This window comes from Octopus sinensis, linkage group LG1, assembly GCF_006345805.1.
Source record: "Octopus sinensis linkage group LG1, ASM634580v1, whole genome shotgun sequence".
Classification (NCBI taxonomy): domain Eukaryota; kingdom Metazoa; phylum Mollusca; class Cephalopoda; order Octopoda; family Octopodidae; genus Octopus; species Octopus sinensis.
Genome location: NC_042997.1, coordinates 204357001 through 204380592, shown reverse-complemented (window position 1 = coordinate 204380592; position 23592 = coordinate 204357001). Strand labels below are relative to the sequence as shown.

Sequence of the window (23592 nt, the reverse complement as noted above, 5' to 3'; positions counted from 1 at the left end):
GATGGCATGAGTTGGACCATGTGACAGGAGGTGGCAAGCCAGAGAGCTGCACCAGGCTTCCAGTGCCCTTCTTCACACCAACCACTTTACAGGATGTACTGAGGACTTTTTTATGCACCCAGTGCACTCTGTATGATATATATATATATATTACAGAAAGATTTTTAATAAAAGTTGTGCTCAAGAAGACCTGTCCATGACAACAAAAATGAAACCCTCAAACCACTCAGTTATGCCTATATATATGGGGCACTTCTCCACCTCCTCTTTCTCTCTCTCTTTCTCTTTCTCTCACTCTCTTTCTCTCTCTCTCCCTCTCTCTCTTCCCCTCTCTCTCTGAGACATGTCAAGCATAAGATTTTATAAACAGTTTGAGAAAATGTGAAATAATTCTTTTGCAAACAGGTCCAGAAAGCCTTTGACTTTTCCCATCGAAAGTGGGTTTGAAAGCCATTTCTATGACAAAAATATTGTGTGTGTGTATGTGTGTGTGTGTGTGTGTTGTGTGTATGAGTGGGTGTGTATGTATGGGAGTGTGTGTGTGTGTGGTGTGTTAATGTGTATGTATATTTATGTGTGTGTTTGTGTGTGTGTGTATTTGAGTCCCTTTGTCTTGATGTTATGTACACAAGTATCACTGTTGTACAAGCAGTGTCATTTGTTTGCAATCTTCTGCGTAAACATGTCCAGCCCCTCTGTTGCAAAGTTAGCTGTCGTGAAGGGTAAATACTGCTTGCTGGAGGTCAGTGCAGAGAATGGCAAACATTACAGAGATGTGTGAAGAATGCTGAAAAGCAGAGTATCGTGTAGTAAACCCTACAAAAGAACTCTGCGATGAACACAAAAGCACTTTCTGGAGATCACAAGAGAGTTATGGGGTGAACACTAGAGGAATGTATGATGAACACAAGATGAACACAAGATGAACACAAGATGAACGCTGAAGAATTATGTGTTCACCACCAGAGAACAAAACGAAAAGTGATTTATAGATTTTAATGAAATGAAATTAAACTCACATCATATTTTATCTCTGTTTTCATGAATTTGGAAGAACTAAACATCCTTCTTTCTGGTTCTGTTATTTTCTCAGGCTCCTAAAGAAACAACACAATATATGGTAAATATATATAAAAATTTGAAAAAAACCACCTTTTATCAATTCAAAATGAACAATTAAATTACACCCCCTAGAAAATTACATATAATAGAAATATCTATATATATAAAACTGAAGTTGTGTGGTGTCTGTCTCCTACGATTTAGATTCCTAACTACTCCCACATTTTGCGGTGCAGTTTAACCAAAACCGGGTATCTTATAGTCGTGATTCATATCGAGCCCTTCTGGGTATTAGCGCGCGTCTACGATGAGTCTACGATTTTAAAAAAAAATTGCTATCATTTTTTCCATTTTTAATGCATTTTTGCTATTATATAAGGGAAGTAACTCTCTAAAAATGTCTACGATGAGTCTACGATTTAAAAAAAATTTGCCATCATTTTTTTCCATTTTTAATGCATTTTTTTGCTATTATATAAGGGAAGTAACTCTCTAAAAATGTCTACGATGAGTCTACGATTTAAAAAACAATTACCATCATTCTTTCCATTTTTAATGCATTTTTTGCTATTATATAAGGGAAGTAACTCTCTAAAAATGCTTATATAGTTATTTCCCATACAAACCCGAGCAACGCCGGGCGATACTGCTAGTTGAATATAAAATAACAATAATATACCGAAGATTAAGTAAATTGCAAAATAATAAATAAAACATATATAATTGGTAGAATAATGACACATGTTTCATGGCTATATTTAAGAAATGATTATACTAAAAAAATTAATAGTAGTAGTAAAATCACTTCAATATAAATATAGCCACTCATCAGGTTATATATATATACCTGTTTTCTTAGAATCATATATACAACCACACATTATTTAATGCATTCACATGCACACATAAAACTTGAGTGATGAAACAAAGTCTCAGCTTCAGTTTTAATTTAAAAAATCTATATATTCTACAATGTATTGAGCACTCCTTTCTCATTCATCTGACACTCAGCAATATACATATACACTGCACATTTAATGCAGAGTAAAATATAATAAAGAATATGAATAGAATGGAGATTTGTTGAAATTATATTATGCATGTTTTCATAGTAAATCGATTTTACCAGTCTGTGACCCAAAATGCCTGAAGAAATGGCTTGCTTATGTAATCCACATTATGTAATACGTTTATGATCAAATAAATAGCCATACCACAGAAACCTGCATAGTATGATTTGAACAAAATCTACACTCTGTTCATTCTTTTATATCTATCAATATATATATATATATATATATATGAGGGTGAGTCAAAAAGTAATGCCATTTTGTTTAGGACAGGTATAATTACCAACACAGGAATATGTATCATTCATCAAAATGAAGCTGGTCCTCTGTGGATCACATCCCTACTTCTCAACATAGTCACCGTTTCTCTCAATAGCAATGTTCCACCTTCAAATGAGAGCATGTATCCCTGCCCCGTGAAATTCTGTTGACTGTTCTTTGAGCCACTTCTTCGTCACTGGACTATCATCTCTTCAGTCCCATGAAAGAGGGTTAGAGAGGCAAACAGTATTCCAGTGACGAGGAATTGAAAACTGTAGCGAAGAAGTGGCTCAAAGAACAGTCAACAGAATTTTACGGGACAGGGATACATGTTCTCATTCGAAGGTGGAACATTGCTATTGAGAGAAACGGTGACTATGTTGAGAAGTAGGGATGTGATCCACAGAGGACCAGCTTCATTTTGATGAATGATACATATTCCTGTGTTGGTAATTATACCTGTCCTAAACAAAATGGCATTACTTTTTGACTCACCCTCATATATATATATATATATATATATATTATATATATATATATATATATATTATACGATATAGTGCATATTTATACACATAAGGAATCCACTTAGTGTGAGATTCAACACATTAGAGAGAACATCTAGGTTCTATAAACCACAAAAATAACGGATAAAATTCGACGGGAATAAATTTGGAAATGAAAAACATTTACCATATATATTATATATATATAAAGAGGGAGAGAGATAGAGACAAAGGGAGGCAGGCTGGCAGACAGACAAATATTGCATTTTTAGAATTTATTAAAAATAGTTTGTATTTCTTGACCATAATAATTTTAAAGATGTGAATACCCTAACTACCAGTTTATGTGCCTACGCACATGCAAACATGGGCCAATGAGGAAGTCCCTCTTCATCATTGCTTCACCTGCACAAATAGTAATCAAATTGTTTGCATTTTACACTGTACTCATCATCATCATCATCATCATCATCGTTTAATGTCTGCTTTCTGTGCTAGCATGGGTTGGACGGTTTGACTGGGGTCTGGGAAGCCAGGAGGTTACACCAGGCTCCAGTTTGATCTGGCAGTGTTTCTACGGCTGGATGCCCTTCCTAACGCCAACTACTCCATGAGTGTAGTGGGTGTTTTTTATATGCCACTGGCACAGGAGCCAGGGGAGGCTGGCAGCGGCCATGATCGGTTGGTGCTTTTTACGTGCCACCAGCACTGTCTTAAGAAAAAGACAATCATGTTAGATAATGTAAACCAAAATATGCCATGCATGTGACAGGTTAGTCATGGCTGGAAGGCTTTTGATCCTAAGTCAGCTTGATTTAGGATGATCAGAGAATATTCCTCTGTGGTTATTGAAATGACTAGAAAATGTTACATTGAAAAGAAATGAGAAAATGTCCACTTGCAGTTTTATTTCTCTTCACTGGGGACAAAGCTGATCTCTTTCTTGTGGAGAGTCTCCGTGGCATCTTTAACTCAGGGTTATAACCTGGTAAAGCAGGAATCTCTTTCCCAAACTCAAAGCTAGAAGTTTTCTCCAGGCTGAAACAAAATATTGATTTCTTATATAAGCACAAGGGTTCAAATTTAGGGGACAGTATTCATGATTACCATATTTGACAGCATAAAAGACAGGTGTTATATTAGACAACCCCAATTTCAGCAGCTCATATTCAGGAAAAACGTTTTTAGTGTATTAAAGCATGTAATATTGGCCCAACTTAAGGCCAACTCATTAGTATGGCCAAACATAATGCTGAGTGGCATCTCAATTCTCTTTCTGTTCTGAGTTCAAATTCTACTAAGGTTGACTTTGCCTTGCATCTTTTTGGAGTCGATAAAATAAGTACTAGCTGAACACTAGGGTTGATGTGAGTTAGTAGCCCCCTCCTCTCCAGAAATTGGGACCGATATTTCTTCTAGCTCTGTTTTAGCTCAAAACTTGCTGAGGTCAACTTTTCCTCTTATCCTTTTGGAGTCAATAATATAAAGCACCAGTTCAGTACTGAAATTGACGGTTTTGACTAAGTCCTTCACTTCAATGTTGTTGGCCTTGTACCTACGTTAAAAACAAAAATTATTTACATGTTTTTCCCCTCTATATAGTATATTGTGAAGGTGTGTGGCCAAATGGTTAGGGTGCTGTACTTACAATCTATTGATTGTGGGTTCAATTCCCAAACTGAGCAGCATACTTTGTTCTTGTGCAAAATACTTCCTTTCACATTGCTCCAGTTCACTCGGCTGTAAACAGGTCACCCTGTGACGGAATAGTCTCCCAACTGGGGTGAATGTTGGTCTGCTCACCTAGCCAGTGGGGTGGCACCATTCAAAGGCTAAAACAATGCTAAGTGCATTGTGACCAGTGATGTATAACAACATCCAATAGTCTAATCTATCACAGGACCATATGATATAATATATTAGGAGGAGGGCAGAAGCACCAAAATTCTTCAACTTACTTGTTTCCATCCTCTTCATTCTTACCATTTTCTTTTTCCTCCTTTTCCATTTGATGGCCTTCTTCCATTTCTTCATTTCTTGCTTGTCTTTGACCTGGAATCCCTTTTCTCTCTTTCTTTGGTTTCCTATTCTTATTCAAATTCTTTCCACAAGAATCACCACTGGCATCACTTGAATTACCATCATCTTCAGAAGAACTCTCGGAATCCGTGTCAAGAACTTTGCAATCATGGAAGTCATTCTGAAAGAAAATACAAAAACCAAGCTTATTCTCATATTCTTTTATTCTTTTACTTGTTTCGGTCATTTGACTGCAGCCATGCTGGAGCACTGCTTTTAGTCAAACAAATCACCACCAAGACTTATTCTTTGTAAGCCTAGTATATATTCTATTGCATGTCTTTTGCCGACCAGCTAAGTTACAGGGGATGTAAACACACCAACATTGGTTGTCAAGTGATGGTAGGTGTGACAATCACCGACACACAAACATATACATACATATATATACATACATATATATATATATATATATATAATATATATATACATACATATATATATATATATATACCTATATATATATAATATATATGTGTGTATATATATATATATATATATATATATATATGACGAGCATCTTTCAGTTTCCATCTACCAAATCCACTCACAGGGCTTTGGTCAGCCTGAGGCTATAGTAGAAGACACTTGCCCAAGGTGCCACACAGTGGGACTGAACCCAGAACCATGTGGATACCACACAGCCATACCTATGCATATATATATATATATATATATATATAATTCATAAATGAGGGCAAGGAAAAAATTTCTAATGCCAAATATGCCGAAAAATTGGACATATTGTCCATTAACCATATAATTTTTTTCACAATATGCATGCTACTCGAAAAATATATATGTATATATATATATATATATATATATATATAATTAGAGATTAAAATAATCTCATTAATTTAATTTAATTACTGTAATTTAATCTTTTTGCTAAATTGAAACAGTTGTAAGAGAACATGTTGGATTTTTGCAGTTAATAAATTAATACTATATCTCCATTTTCGAAATTTTCTTCACGTATATATACAGTATATATGTGTTTGTGTGTTTGTGTGTGTGTGAAGGCACATGGCTTAGTGGTTAGGGTGTTCAGCTTGTGAACATAAGGTCAAGAGTTCAATTGTTGACATGAAGGGCATCCAGCCATAGAAAATCTGCTTCAACAAATTCTGTCTGACCCTTGCAAGCATGTTGATCTTTAATAGGACCTGGCTGCGCGTGGGTCTAATCCAGTATTCCTTGACCATTTTTCACCAGCAGACACCTTCGATTCCTCTTTTTATTCTACTGAATCCCCGTAGCCATTTGATGTCTCACAAATCCTTTTATATTTTTATAATCAAATATTATTCAACATAATATTTTTAAAATTAAAATATTTTATGTATTGTAGAGGTACAACCAATCAACAGGTATCGGTTTCAAACCTCACCAGTTTCAATGAACTTCCTTAGTGAAAAACGTTTAAATTTACTAATTATTAATCATTAATTGTAATTATTAAAGATTCATTCAAAATACCTCTTTATTTTTCCCGCGTTTTGATTTCTTTTTTCGTTTTGATGTTTTTCTGGATTTTTTCTTTCGTCCACCAGAATGACCTAAACAATGCAAATACTTTATTAAACAACGATTTAAGTGAGCGACATCCTCATACGTGCAGGCATGGTGAGAAGTCTGTTTCTCAACCACATGCTTCGAGGTTCAGTTTCATTGTGTTGCACCTTGGGCAAGTGTCTTCTACAATAACTTCAAGTTGACCAAAACCTTGTGAGTGGATGTGGTGGGCAGAAACTGAATGAAGCCCATCGTGCATGTATATATATATATATATATATATATATATATATATATATATATATATATATATATAATAATAATATTAGGGAATAAATCCAAATTTACAGGGAAAAATCAGATTTAGGACTGAATCCAATTTTATAGTAAAATATTATATAATATTAATTAGAGACAAAACCACTATTATGCAAATCAAACAAAGAAAGACTTAATCCAATGCATAAAAAATAGTGGCGAATTTTATTTTATTTTATTTAATTTATATTTAATTTTATTTAATTTATATAAATTTTTTTATGTATGGATTAAGTCTTTCTTTGTTTGATTTGCATAATAGTGGTTTTGTCTCTAATTAATATTATATATATATATATATATATATATTATATATAATATATTATATATATATATATATATATAATATAATACTCAAAATAAGCAACAAGTATATCTTCGGTAATTTGGTACGATCGTTTCATGCTACTTCATTTTATTAAACATTGTAAGCATTACATCAGTTTTAAAACGTTGAGCAATCTTCAGCCATTTATAGAAGTCTTCTATCAAACGAACAATACATATACTTATTTCTATTTCATTTGCCACCATTATAAAGAGGGTAAATATGCAGAAAGAGAGGTTGATTTGATTGTTAAAATTTTGATGAACTTATATATATATATATATATATATATATATATATATATAGTGATTGTTTCTTATTAGGAACAAGAGGGTTAATAGGGCTGCAAGAGAAGTGCGCAAGTAAATGAGACGAGTATAACAAACTTTGGTTGTAGAACAAACAACAAATTTAAGGTCATCCACTTAACATATCACATCTCGAACATTTAATCACAGATAAAGAAACAGAATGCTTTTTCTTATACATAGAATACGGATGCATAAAATCTCAGAAGATGAAACAATATTTCATTAGACAAGCATATAAAAAAATGTGAGTACAGTCTGTCGCAATATAAGAAATTAAAACTTAATACTTCAATGTCTAAGATAAATTTTTTTTAGCAGTAGAACACCTAGAATAATGAATATATAAGAATATGTATATATAAGAAACATAAATATATAAGGTATAGATAAAAGTTCATCGATTAAGAATTTTTTTACGATTAAAAGTTACTCTTTAAGATAAGGAGAAACCTATTAAGAAAAGCCAGTGTCCAAGCAAATATAAAGAAACCATATATACAGCCCTATGGCCAGTTCAGGGGTTCATCAACGTAGTTAATGTACGAGGGGGGCAAACACCACATAACAAGACGAGACTTCTTTGGGAAAAGATTTTATTATTGTCCATTCAGACGAACATAGAGGGGACAGCACAATATGATCTGGGGGTCATATACAACGAATGAGCTGGTTAAACATTTATAAAAACATGATAACATCGAATGGGACACAAAAGACACAAAAATGGGACACAAACATTGAGGACAACATGAGGTTAAAAGAAGACAGATTTGCTCCGACCCCACGAGCCCTGCCCTTTTAACCGACACCTTGCATTTCCGTTATGACGTGCTCACGCAGGGTCTTTCACTCCAAACATGCGGGCAACACGCGTCCATCGTTTTTGAAACACACTCTGTGACAGATACCTTCTCTCCAGACCCACCTTTCTTTTCAGGTGAAACGTAAAAACCTTTACCAAGGCGGGTTCAGATATGAAGCAGTCTGTCACAAAACCTTTTACCCTCGACTTTCAAATCATCTCTTTCGCAATTGCTACTACTATGAGAAAACAGTTCTTACCTTCATCCGTAAGGAAGTCCGGTGGGTTGATTTTTTAGAATCGATTCAGCTGATAGCTGTACTCTTCTCACATCTGTCAACAGTGTTCCGCGTAAACCCACACTTCTAAAACGCCAGGACACTGCACAATAGCGTGCAGGACGGTTTCCACGTCCCGCTCACATCTTAGGCAGGCCGACGGCCCAGGATGGCCATGTCTGGTGAGTTTATTTAATTACTTCGACAGTTTATTCCTATACACTTTTAAGAAGGTAGACGAAAATTTATGGATGCAAAAAGGGATCACATCAGTAAATTTATTCAAGATGTTTGGTTCAAAAACATTTAAGGATGGTTATCATCAAAACTCAGGGTCCTCCCCAAGTCATCGTCATTTCCAGCCTCTACCAACCTGCTATAGAACGCTGTGGTGGTACCGAAACCGCTGGCATTGCCTGTACTGCGGAACTGGAGAAGTGCTTTGCGATGAAACCAGTTTTCTCTATCACCAAAGCCGGTAAAGCCGGGGAAAATCTGTCTAGTGAGCGGAGACCACACCCGCTTACCATCCAGGTAGAGCCAGAGATGCCTCAACCTCAACACATGTCTGCGCATCATTAGCCAAGGCATCCCCAACCCACCCTTTAACGGTTTCTGGCAGCAAATAGAACATCTTACAAGAGGAGGGAAGCCCTTCCACAAAAAGCGAAAGATTTGCCTCTCCAACTTGCTCAACCACAAATCCGGACAGGGCACGACAGTCTAAAATGGTAAGTTCCTTAGAGTAAGGAACTTACCAAAAATGTTTTTTAGAATTTTGAAGGAGAACTTCCCAAGGAATCACAAATACTATAGTATTTGTAACAAGTCAACTATCAAGTTCTCTTACTCTGTAATGCCTAATTTCGCCTCGATTATTGCATCTATTAATATAAGCAAACTTGCTGGGGATGTTCCTCTGAGGGTAACCCCGGACCTGTGAATAATAAATGGTACAAGCAGCTTGCTTTCACCGGGTTTATCGAACCCGAGTAGTAAGAGAAGATCTGACGAAATGAAAGAAGGAAACCTGGCGAGAACTGATGATACAAAAAGTAAATGTAAAAATAAAGATAAAACTAGAAAAAGCCCTGGGAAGAAATGTAATTGTAGAAACTCCGAATTATGCCCCTTGGATCGTTCCTGTCCGGTTACTAACGTCGAATATATTAGTTATGGACGAAGATAAATTAAATGAATTTTATATAGGTAGTATGGTAGATTTTAAAGCTAGATATAGAGATCTCATATGAGCTCGTTTTCTAAGGATAAGTAGTGTAATTCTGTAATTCAACCACACTTGCATCCCATGTACATGATTTGAAGAGGAATAACAAGAATTATTATCTAGAATGGTCCATCGTTTCTAGAACCCCTAACTTCAAAGGAAATATAAGCTGTGTATAAGGGAATCCCTTACCATCCTTAAATGTTTTTGAACCAAACATCTTGAATAAATTTACTGATGTGATCCCTTTTTGCATCCATAAATTTTCGTCTACCTTCTTAAAAGTGTATAGGAATAAACTGTCGAAGTAATTAAATCATTTAGTCTTTACAGGGAATTGAAACCGACGAGGCTGGCTTTACTTTAATACGGCTATTTGTATAATTTTCTTTTTTTTTTTTTTTATTTAAAAAAAATTTCGAATATTTGGACTGGTCTGAGCATGACCCCTTAAATAAGAAACCATGCAATGTTACAATCGATTTTTCCCAAAGAAGTCTCGTCTTGTTATGTGATGTTTTCCCCCCTCGTACATTAACTACGTTGATGAACCTCTGAACTGGCCATAGGGCTGTATATATGGTTTCTTTATATTTGCTTGGACACTGGCTTTTCTTAATAGGTTTCTCCTTATCTTAAAGAGTAACTTTTAATCGTAAAAAAATTCTTAATCGATGAACTTTTATCTATACCTTATATATTTATGTTTCTTATATATACATATTCTTATATATTCATTATTCTAGGTGTTCTACTGCTAAAAAAAATTTATCTTAGACACTGAAGTATTAAGTTTTAATTTCTTATATTGCGACAGACTGTACTCACATTTTTTTATATGCTTGTCTAATGAAATATTGTTTCATCTTCTGAGATTTTATGCATCCGTATTCTATGTATAAGAAAAAGCATTCTGTTTCTTTATCTGTGATTAAATGTTCGAGATGTGATATGTTAAGTGGATGACCTTAAATTTGTTGTTTGTTCTACAACCAAAGTTTATTATATATGTATGTGTTTACTCTTTTACTCTTTTACTTGTTTCAGTCATTTGACTGCGGCCATGCTGGAGCACCGCCTTAGTCAAGCAAATCGTCGACCCCGGGACTTATTCTTTGTAAGCCCAGCACCCATTATATCGGTCTCTTTTGCCGAACCGCTAACTGACGGGGACATAAACACCCCAGCATCGGTTGTCAAGCAATGTTGGGCGGACAAACACAGACACACAAACACACACATGCATATATATATAAATATATACGACGGGCTTCTTTCAGTTTCCGTCTACCAAATCCACTCACAAGGCTTTGGTCGGCCCGAGGCTATAGTAGAAGACACTTGCCCGAGGTGCCACGCAGTGGGACTGAACCCGGAACCATGTGGCTGGTAAGCAAGCTACTTACCTCACGGCCACTCCTGCGCCTATATATAATGTTTGCACTTCTCCCACAAAGACGTATGAGATGGCTTGGACATGTTAGCCGTATGGAAGATGGCAGAATCCCCAAGGACATACTCTACGGAGAGCTTGCTAGAGGCTCTAGGTCTGTGGGAAGACCGTTCTTACGATTTAAGGATGTTTGCAAAAGGGACATGAAGGCCTGCAACATCAATATTAGCAACTGGGAAGCAGTTATATATATATATATATGTGTAGCGAGGACTTTGCCTGGCTGGTTGTAATCTTATAGATTCTTGTTGACGTCTTTTCTTGTCTTTCCATTTCTCCTTTCTCTCTCTGTCACTCCTTTGTGTTCCCTCTTTCACGGTATGTCGCCAATCTCCACGGTTGCTGGCAACTGCTTCCCAGTTGCTAATATTGATTTCCCTTTTGCAAACATCCTTAAATCGTAAGAACCGTCTTCCCACAGACCTAGAGCCTCTAGCAAGCTCTCCGTAGAGTATGTCCTTGGGGATTCTGCCATCTTCCATACGGCTAACATGTCCAAGCCATCTCGTACGTCTTTGTGTGAGGAGTGCAAACATGCTTGGTATTCCTGCTTGCTTGAGGACATGATTCTGCCATTTGATGCCAAGGATTTTCCGGAGGCAGCGCAGGGGAAAGATATTTAGGCGACACTCTTGGCATGTGTATGGCGTCTAAGTCTCACTTCCATACAGTACAGTGCTAAGTACACATGCCTGGTAAATCTTCATTTTTGTGGTCTTGGTCAGCTTATTATTGTCCCAGACATGAAATGTAAAAGCCGGATTAGATTATTTTATGCGCAACTCCATTGTCTCCCGAGACAGAAACGATGCCAGCAATATATATATATATAATATATAGGGTTGGTGCATAATTATTGCGGTTTTTGTAAAATCTCAGAAAATAATTAAAAATTCACATCTTTAAATGATGGTCTGATCGTCTGCCAAGCAAATGGGAAGCAGTAACTGAAGTAGATGGTGAATATGATCCGGAATCATCATTTAAAGATGTTTTTGTTACAGGTTGTTACTGTTTTTGTTGAAGAAAAAAAGCTGCAATAATTATACACCTACCTTATATATATATATATATATATATATATATATATATATATATATATATATTATATATATATATATCTGTAAATTAATATGTTACCATTATTCAATGGCCAAGTGGAAATCCACAACACCATCCTTCGGTTATCTAGCCAGATAACCGAAGAGATGGTGTTGTGGATTGCCACTTCGGCATCCGAAACTTAGAGTTTTATCTTGGCCATTGAATAATGGTAACATATTAATTTACAGATAAATTTCCTCTATTTACATAATATTGAGGTCTCTTTCTTTCTTTTGTTATCTTACCGTTTTTACCAATATATATATATATTATATAATGTTTTTTTTTTATTAGCCACACAAGGCTGAACACAGAGGGGACAATTACAAAGTAGAGCTTTTCTTTTGGGGGAGAAAAAAAAGGAGGGGGTAGGTTTTTGATCAAAAGGGATCGTAAAAAAAAAGAAAAAACACGATCAATAGGGATCGTGTATCTCAGAAATGTCATGGTGTAAAGGGGGAAAGAAAAGCCTACAGAAAAGACCACGGTAACTGCGGTCAATAATGTCACATGTTAACACATTTATTTGCAAGTAAGTAACTCTCTGTTTGGATCTTTTCTGTTTGATGGACGGAATTTTCTAGTTAACTAAACAATTTGAAACTTCGTATACTTGTAGAATGTGTCAAAAGAAAACATGATTGTAAACAAAATTGAAAACAAAATTGTAATTCGTAACTTTTAACCAATGAAATCACAGCATTCAAGCTAAAATTATTTGCTGCGTCTAAAAACTCACACGCACACGTCTTATTCATCCTTTCTCTCTCTTATGTCTTCTGTCTTCTACATGTGCTAGAAATAACAGCTATATCTCTTAAATCGATGAATTTCGTCGCCCAATAAAAATATTAACGATATTTTTTGAATATTTTCTTTCTTTTTTTTTACCGAAAAGGTTTCTCCCATGGTTTTGAAGGGCCAGAAACAACAAAAACAAAACAATAATATGCCTAAATCGGTCTAGAGTTTACGCGTGGAGTGTGAGTCGTATTATTTTTATTTTTTATTTTCTCTAGTTTCAGCTCACGAGCTGTGGCCATGCTGGGGCCATTTGTAAAAATTTGCGAAATATTTTTTCATAAAAGGATGCCCCCAGCTTGTCGGAAACTGTGATATAAATTGAGGAAAAAATCCTCGACACCAGTGCGTAATTGGTACTTAATTTATCGACCCCGAAACGATGAAACATTGACCCCCCACCCCTTCTGGTTTATTTACCTTTTGTGTAAATTTGTTACGGCAAGGGGCAACTCACGAACGTGTATGTATGCTTGTGTGTGTATGTATATGTCCGTTTGTATGTGCGTGTACGCTTATATATTACTATGTGCTTGTGCAAATGTATATGCATGTGTTTGAGAGAGAGTGTGTCGTGCGTCTGCTATATTTCTTTATCAATATCGATTACGCAGCAATGCTGGGATTTCATTGGTTAAAATTCGTAAAATTAAACTACGTTTAAGTTACAAATTACAATTTTGTTTACAATAATGTTTTCTTTTGACAGATTCTACCAGTATACGAAGTTTCAAATTTTTTAGTTAACTAGAAAATTCCGTCCATCAAACAGAAAAGATCCCTCTGTTTAAAATTTTTCCGGGTTCATAGGATTATGCTCAAGATAGCTTCGTCATTCATACGTGCCATCCTTGCTACATTCACCCATCTTTTTTTTTTTAAACATTCGCTAGATAAAACTTGTCTCTCTACTCTCACTTTCCTTTTCAAGTGATACTTGATGAAGTTGATGAGAGATTGACCAGAGAGGAAAGTGTTTGTCTCTAATCCTTTCAGACGCGTCTACCAGATAGATAGATATTGTTTTTAGAAAACATAAATTCAGAGAAGGTGCACACTCCAATTTATGGGTTTATCCTGGGTTTCCTCTCAACAGGTTTTGGGGTATGACGATACGCCATAAAGTTAAACCCTTTAAGCACAGAAAACCCAGGGTAACCCCATAAACCAGCCTTCCCCAGTAAAATACACACACACACACACACACCACACACACACAAACTAAAATTCAGAAAATGTACAGGAGTGGCTGTGTGGTAAGTAGCTTGCTAACCAACCACATGGTTCCGGGTTCAGTCCCACTGCGTGGCACCTTGGGCAAGTGTCTTCTACTATAGCCTCGGGCCGACCAAAGCCTTGTGAGTGGATTTGGTAGACGGAAACTGAAAGAAGCCCGTCGTATATATGTATATATATATGCATGTGTGTGTTTGTGTGTCTGTATTTGTCCCCCTAGCATTGCTTGACAACCGATGCTGGTGTGTTTATGTCCCCGTAACTTAGTGGTTCGGCAAAAGAGACAGATAAAATAAGTACTGGGCTTACAAAAGAATAAGTCCCGGGGTCGAGTTGCTCGATTAAAGGCGGTGCTCCAGCATGGCCGCAGTCAAATGACTGAAACAAGTAAAAGAGTAAAAGTAGCATTGATATAATTTATTAACTGCAAAAATTCAATGTTCTCTTACAGCAGTTTCGATTATACCTAAAGGATGCCTGACTGGCTCCCCGTGCCAGTGGCATGTAAAAAGCACCATCCGAACATGCCAGTCCCCAGTCAAACCATCCAACCCATGCCAGCATGGAAAACGGATATTAAACGATGAGATGATGATCAATTAAATTCCAGTAATTAAAATATTTTATTGGGCAAAATCTCATCAGAAGTATAACATCTAATAACCCAATGCTATGTCTATTTTACTCCTCTGACGAGATATTGTCCAATAAATTATTTTAATTCCTGGAATTTAATTCTTTGAGCAAAATTGAAACAGCTTTAAGAGGACATGTTGAATTGTTGCCGTTAATAAATTATATTAATGCTATTTCTCCATTTTCTGAATACTTAAACCTCTTATTTTAGGGATATTACTATCCACAAAAAAAATAGGCAGCAAACCAGCAATTCATTGGACATTTTTATCCCTTTATGAGGCTATTTTAACATCTATTTAAATATCATCATCATTTAGCGTCTGTTTTCCATGCTAGCATGGGTTGGACGGTTCAACTGGGGTCTGTGAAGCCGGAAAGCTGCATCAGGCCCAGTCAGATCTGGTAGTGTTTCTACGGCTGGATGCCCTTCCTAACGCCAACCACTCCATGAGTGTAGTGGGTGCTTTTTACGTGCCACCCGCACAGGTGCCAGACGGAGCTGGCAAACGGCCACGAACAGATGGTGCTTTTACGTGCCACCAGCACGGGGGGGCCAGGCGAGGCTGGCATATACAATATATATATTTCTTTACTACCAATAAGGGGCTAAACATAGAGGGGACAGACAAAAGGATTAAGTTGATTACATCGACCCCAGTGCGTAACTGGTACTTAATTTATCGAGCCCGAAAAGATGAAAGGCAAAGTCAACCTCGGTGGAATTTGAACTCACAACGTAGCGGCAGACTGTGTTGGTATGGCCATGTGATGCTTATGGATGAGTACAGCTGCATAAACAAGTGCTGATCTCTAACTGTGGAGGGAACCTGTGGAAGAGGCAGACCCAGGAAGACATGGGACAAGGTGGGGAAGCATGACCTTTAGATGTTGAGTCCCATGAAGGCAATGACAAGTGACCAAAGCCTTTGGTGATTTGCTGTACTTGAGAAGACATGTGAAATCGTTGTTGTGGCCAGAGCCGGTGATACATAAAGGGCACCCACTACACTCCATGGAGTGGTCAGTGTTAGGAATGGCATCTGACCGTAGAAACCAAACGAAAACAAACTGGGGGGCCTGGAGCAGCTCTTCAGCTTACCAGTTCCAGTCAAACTGTCTAACCCCTGGAAAAGGGATGCCAAATGATGATGATGAAATGTGTGTGTGTGTGTATATATATATATATCATCATCATCGTTTAACGTCTGTTTTCCATGCTAGCATGGGTTGGACGGTTCGACCAGGCTCTAGTCTGATCTGTCAGTGTTTCTACAGCTAGATGCCCTTCCTAATGCCAACCACTCTGTGAGTGTAGTGGGTGCTTTTTACATGCCGCCGGCACAGGGGCCAGAGGGGCCTGGCAAACAGCCACGATTGGTTGGTGCTTTTACGTGTCACCGACACGGACGCCAGTCAGGCGGCACTGGCATCTGCTACGTTCGGACGGTGCTTTTAACATATGTATATATATCATCATCATCGTTTAACGTCCGTTTTCCGCGCTAGCACGGGTTGGATGGTTTGACCGGGGTCTGGGAAGCCTGGGGCTGCACCAGGCTCCAGTCTGATCTGGCAGAGTTTCTACAGCTGGATGCCCTTCCTAACGCCAACCACTCCGCGAGTGTAGTGGGTGCTTTTTACGTGCCAAATGTATATTTGTGTCTTTGTGTCTGTTTTTTGGTCCGTCATCACTGCTTGACAACCGGTGTTGGTGTGTTTACATCCTTGCAATTTGGTAAAAGGCACCAATAGAAAAATTCCCAGACTTAAAGGAAGATAAGTACTGGGATGAATTCATACAACTGAAAAAAAAAGAATTCTTGAAGGTGTTGCCCCAGCATGGCCACAGTCTTACGACTAAAACAAGTAAAAGATAAAAGATAATATCTGATAAAGTCTGAACCTCTGAATAAACCTAAACATCACAGGACGTACACGTGAGGGGGTTTCATGGCTCCTTAATATTTTACAGAGCATTTACATCTACAGAAGCTGATTTTCTTTGTCAAACTGAAAACCTAGAACTAAAGTAAATGTCTGAACACATTTAAACACCTGGAGAGATGTAGAAACGTCTGCAGCCTACAAAACGCTACAGACTGAGAGAGCAAACATTCAGTTACCTGTCAACCTCCATACACAGGATCCCTAACAAACACTTAACATACAAACCCAAAATTCCTTTACAGAAAATAGATTTGGTTTCACCATCTCAGAACAAAATCGTTTGCTTAAAGATTCTCCATAAAGTGTTTGATGGTCCAAATGCTATTTGAACATTATCTGTCAGGTCTGAGAAGAAAAACAAATTTAAACCATTCTTGCAACATTGTTTCGGTGATGCATTGCCTTTTTTTTTTATATGATCACCACATAACAGAAATCGAAATTGAATTTGAAATCAAACCACATCTGATGACTGGCACCCATGCCAACCTTCCTTCATTGGACACTAAATTCTGCTTGCGACGACCTGTTGGGGCAAGTGAAATCGAAATTGAACCAAATCCTATGACTGGCACCCGGGCGATGCCAGTTCCGCAGGACTGACTCCTGTGCAGGTGGCAAGTAAAGAAACACCGTTTTGACCCTGTGCTTGAGGAGACCTATTGAGTCAAGTACATCAACATCAAAAATTAATGGAAATTGTAGTTGTGATCCCTGGGCCGGTGGCACATAAAAAGCACCATCCGAACGTGGCCGATGCCAGCGCCGCCTTGACTGGCTTCCGTACCAATGGCACGTAAAAAGCACCAACCGATTGTGGCCGTTACCAGCCTCGCCTGGCACCTGTGCCGGTGGCACGTAAAAAGCACCCACTACACTCACGGAGTGGTTGGAGTTAGGAAGGGCATCCAGCTGTAGAAACACTGCCAGATCAGACTGGAGCCTGGTGCATCCTCCTGGCTTCCCAGACCCCAGTCAAACCATCCAACCCATGCTAGCATGGAAAACGGACGTTAAACAATGATGATGATGGTATTAGAAAGCTGGGAATTAAGCTATCCTTTTATGGTTACTGGTCTTTTAGAATGATAAACAACCAATGCTTTGAGTTTCGGACAATCCAAAGCATGACCATCACATAGAAAAGTCAGGCAACTTCTAGCAACCACAAACCCAACTCTGGTTTTGGACTTCTTTTGAAATGCAAGTTCTGTTTGGCATCCATTTACAAAACATGTCTGCCTCATTTACATTAAAAATTAATTGCAGTTTGTATTCTCTTTTGTCAATATTTTTCAGTAAAGCTTCTTAGTCAGAACTTCCAGACTCACTCAGACTCACTTGTTATCTGTGTGTTATTTATAATCTTCAGTGAGCTTTGAAGCACTCAAACCAACCATGACTTGCCACTAGAACTGTGTGTTTTCTTTAGGTTATCAAACAAACAGTAGACTTTTATTTGTCAAGTTGTGAACATGGTGTGATACGTTGGTTTATTTCCTCCAAATTAAAAGTCTTTGTATATTTCCCACTTGGTTCTCTTCTAATTGTTGGTTATTTTGCAGCAGCTAAAAAAGTTATTCTTTGAGAACAAAGTGTACATTTTTTGGCATTACTATGACTTGTTCATGCATTCATTGGTTGCAGATTGAGATCTCTTTCAATACCTACAAGTTGTTGGCCATCATTGAATTTCTGTAATACTACTAATTTCATTCGTAAATATTCTCTCTCTCTCTCTTTTTCTTTTTTTCTCTCTTTCTTTCTCTTTCTCTCTCTCTCTCTCTCTTTCTTTCTCTCTCTCTTTCTCTCTCTTTCTTTCTCTCTCTCTTTCTCTCTCTTTCTTTCTCTTTCTCTCTCTTTTTCTTTCTCTCTCTCTTTCTTTCTTTCTCTCTCTCTCTTTCTTTCTCTTCTTTCTCTCTCTCTTTCTCTCCCCTCTCTCTCTTTCTCTTTTTCTCTTTCTTTCTTTCTCTCTCTCTTTCTTTCTTTCTCTCTCTCTCTTTCTTTCTCTTCTTTCTCTCTCTCTTTCTCTCCCCTCTCTCTCTTTCTCTTTTTCTCTTTCTTTCTTTCTCTCTCTCTTTCTCTCCCCCTCTCCCTCTCTTTCTCTTTTTCTCTCTTTCTTTCTTTCTCTTTTTCTCTCTTTCTCTTTTTCTCTCTTTCCCTCCCCCTCTCTCTCTCTTCACAGCGGTTGTGCACAGAGCGCATTTAGCTGTCATTGCAACAGGCATAAATCAAGAAATAAACATTGGCAGAAGTTGCTACTCTTTGCATCTGGCAGTCTGTGTCTAACAGTTTCTTGTTCAGCTGCATTGTTTCAATTTGCACATTTATTCCATCTCCACAGTTATTTATCCATTTGTCCCATTTTATTAGAATCTCCGTTTAATGTCATGTGCAAAAGGCCAACAGAAATAAAGCTTCTTGTGGACAATGCTTCAGTTGACTCACCTAGCATGGACGACCTGACAGTTAGTGTTAGCTTTTGGGCCACCGAAACACAACCGGTTGGATTGGACTTAGGAACCAGGAGGTGGGTTGTTACTACATTCAAAGCCTGAGTTTTATGGTGAATCTAAGCAAATGTTGTTGTTCTGAAATGGTAAAACCAAAACTATTTTTGTAAAGGAATTTTAATGTGAGAGAAAATTTAACTGCAGTCTGGTGATGGGTGGGAATAACTACAGTGGGTATTGTCTGAATTAAAGCCACCCAGACTGACCCACAACTTCCTGGATTTCAAGAAGTCAATAATAGAAAATGTTTATCTGATGTTTGTTGTAATGAATGTACCATGCAGAAATCAAGGAAATGAATTGAGAAAATTTGGTGGAATTTATTGAATCTCCTGGTGAAGAAATGGCTAATGGAGACTTCTTAAGATATCAAGCAACATGGCGCTGAAGATGAACATGATAACAGTGAAAATGTGGAATCACCATGAATTCTAACAACAAACGATTCTGGCTGGGGTTTTCCAGCTTTTAATTAAAACTTTGATCATTTTCATGAAAGTAAACTCATCAAAAGACAAAAGCTGAGAAATAAACAGTTTATTTATTAATAATTAACACTATAATAATTAAACACTATAATTAGAGTGGATACATCTATCACAAGAAATTACAGAAACAAACAAACAAAAAAAAACAGACATTAGAAACCTTGAACGTGTCTGTTTATTAAATAATTATTTTACTGGTTTTTATTAATCTTTCTTAACCTTTTTTGATCATAAAAAGCCTAAGACCTGCTTTTGGTTGTAAGATACAAATCTACAATCGTCGTCGTCGTCGTCGTCGTCGTCGTCGTCGTCGTCGTCGTCGTCGTCGTCGTCGTCGTCGTCGTCGTCGTCGTCGTCGTCGTCGTCGTCGTGTCGTCGCCGCCGCCGCCGCCGCCGCCGTCGTCGTTTAACGTCCGCTTGTCTGATCTGGCAGTGTTTCTACAGCTGGATGCCCTTCCTAATGCCAACCACTCCGTGAGTGTAGTGGGTGCTTTTTACGTGCCACTGGCACAGGTGCCAGGGGAGGCTGGCAACGGCCACGATCAGTTGGTGCTTTTTACGTGCCACTGGTATGAAGGCCAGTCGGGGCAGCGCTGGCAACGGCCACATTTGGATGGTTCTCTTACGTGCCACCAGCACTGGTATCACAACTACAATTTCTATTGATTTTGATCGATTTCGATTTTGTGACTGAAATTAACACCTTTCATCAAAATTTGATGTCAGTTTATGTTCAAAATGTCAGCTTAATTACAAGAAAATTACTTTAGTAAATCCTTCGTTATTTTCAAAATTAATTGAAATAATGGAAGTATATTTCAATAGAAATATAATAACGAAAGGATTTATTTCAATATTTGATAATTGAAAATATTTTAAAGTTTTTATTTAAAAGTTTGTTGATGTTTTTATAAGTTAGAATAGATTATTGTATAAATCTTACTTATATGATTGAGCCTAGGGTAAGACTGGTTTTGTTTTACATGGTTTTATTTAAAGTCACACTCCCCAAGAACCTCTAAGCAACATTAACTGCTGAACACCTACAAACAACAAGATGCCTTCAAAAATGTAAAACAGAAATAAAAGACGTTTCACATTTAACTCCTTCACAGCTGAGACTAACAGGAACCAGCATTCCATTGTGTGTTGCAGCATTTTATCCCCAACATTAGCCTGTTACTCAATATAGACTCACAGCTGCTGTATCTTATAACACATCTGCTTTATACTTTAGAAATAATATAATATGGTGTGAGCTGAGGATATAACTATCAGGTTCAGCAAATAATGATAATAATAATAATAATAATAATAATACCAATATTACAGGAGCTCAGCAAAATAGTGATTACTATATTAAATATAAAACCAATTTGTCATTTGCTAATTCTTGTTAATTAGTAGAGAGCAGTGATTACTATAATGATTATAGAACCAATAAGGTATTTATTAGTTCCTGTTAATTAGCTGAGAAGCTCAGCAAAATAGGGATTACTATACAACGTTTATCAGGTGTGAAAGTGGTTTGTTTTGTTTGTTTTTTTTATGTAGAAACCGTGCCAAAACAGACAATGGAACCTGGAGCAGCTCCTGGCCTTGCCAGCTGCTGTTAAACCATCCAATCCATACCAGCATGGAAAAATAGATGTTAAATGATGATGATGAACTCAGGGAAGGCAGTCAGTGCCTATGACACTTCATAGGATGTGCAAGACTGGTGAGAAGGAAGGAGGGGCAGAAGGTATCATCAAACCAGTGACACCTGATCTAAATCCTTGTAACAGAGTAGAGTCTGCTAAAAGTAGCCAAGGACGAGATGGTGGCGGTGGTGGTGAACTGGATGATGGATGGAGCCTAAAGCCAAGATGACTTTAAAACAACCTAAAATCCTGTCAACTGTTCATCGTATCATCATCATCATCGTTGTTCAACGTCTGCTTTCCATGCTGGCATGGGTTGGACGGTTTGAGTGAGGACTGGTGAGCCAGAAGGCTGCACCAGGCTCCAATCTGATCTGGCAAAGTTTCTACAGCTGGATGCCCTTCCTAACACCAACCACTCCAAGAGTGTAGTGGGTGCTTTTATCTGCCACTGGCACGAGGGCCAGTCCGGCGGCACTGTCAATGACCACGCTTGAATGTTGTTTTTCATGTGCCAGTTAGGCAACACTGGCAACGATCACGCTCAAATGGTGCCTTTTACATGCCACTGGCATGGGAGCCAATCAGCGGCCCTGGCAATGATCATGCTCGGATGTGCTTTTAACATCCCACTGGCACGAGTGCCAATCAGGCAGTACTGTCATCGGCCATGTCAGCGATTTTGATTTCACTTGCCTCAACAGGTCTTTGTAAGCAAAGTTTAATGTCCAATGAATGAGGGCTATTCATAAGTGGGTTTGTTTCACCAATACTGCATAATAGAAGTCACTTATTTTGATCACTTTGGGGCAGAACCTTTTGGATAACAGTTAAATACACCTTATATATATTGTTTCTCTCCTTGTTTTTTCTGTGTCCCTTTCTGTAGAAGAGCGTAGGCTTGAAACGTAAAAGACTTTTTCTATTCCTGAGCATTATACAAATACATCTGTTTGTTTTGTACACCACCTGTCTTCGTCTTTTGTTTTTTTCGTAAACTCTCCCAATATATATATATATCATCATCATCATCATCGTTTAACGTCCGTTTTCTGCGCTAGCACGGGTTGGACGGTTCGACCGGGGTCTGGGAAGCCAGGGGCTGCTCCAGGCTCCAGTCTGATCTGGCAGAGTTTCTACGGCTGGATGCCCTTCCTAACGCCAACCACTCCGCGAGTGTAGTGGGTGCTTTTTACGTGCCACCTGCACAGGTGCCAGGGGGGGAGTCCGGCATCGGTCAAGATCGGTTGGAGCTTCACAAGCTGGCATCCATTGAGAACATAGTAGAGTACAAAATAGAGCTCTTTCACCCTTAGAATTACCAAAGAGCCGGTAGTATGACAGTATACTTTCAAGTCTAGGCATAGGCATTCATCGTGTGTGAAAATAAAATTGAAAAAATAGTCGACAAGAAGGGGTACAGTTAGAAGGCTATTTAATGAATGCTACACATGTTTCGCTACAACATAGATCCAAATACACACAGAATTTCAAGTAAGCAACGGTTTACCTGTATAATGGGATCAAGTTGTATCTCCTCAGGTAATAAATAAATTGCAGACCCCATTAGTAAAGCTTTGACTTCGATGCTAACACATGTGTATATGTGGACCTATGTTGTATCGAAACGTGTAGTTTTTTTTAAATAGCTATCTAACCGTACTCCTTCTTGTTGACTATTTTTCAATTTCATATATATATATTTATATAAAACGGAATTTTTAGTGAGGGATAATCAATCCAAGCAAAATACTTCATAAATGCAACATCACTTCACAAGCAAATATGGCAACTTAAGGAAAACAAAACTAAATACGAGTTAAAATGGTTGATCCCGAGTCGAGCAAAACCATATGAAATAGAAAGAACGAGATAGGATCCCTGCCTAGATGAGTCCCTCTAAATACTTACATCAGAGAATAACCTAACTGACCATAGACAGGAATTAGTGATACATTGTATTTTGATAATAAATCCTTCAGCAAGTTCCTTAGATAACTTTAACAC

The 23592-nt window shown here is 37.7% G+C and overlaps 1 protein-coding gene across 1 annotated transcript in view; it reads right to left on the bottom strand.

The window, feature by feature from the left end:
- LOC115232358 overlaps positions 1 to 23592 on the bottom strand; it is a 63249-nt gene that overhangs the window by 7176 nt on the left and 32481 nt on the right. The window contains exons 7-10 of the mRNA XM_029802204.2: positions 6461 to 6540; positions 4858 to 5099; positions 3802 to 3937; positions 1020 to 1097 (exon numbers count right to left, since the gene is read on the bottom strand). Of these exons, the coding sequence (XP_029658064.1) occupies positions 1020 to 1097; positions 3802 to 3937; positions 4858 to 5099; positions 6461 to 6540 (536 nt within the window). The remainder of the gene's footprint in view (positions 1 to 1019; positions 1098 to 3801; positions 3938 to 4857; positions 5100 to 6460; positions 6541 to 23592) is intronic.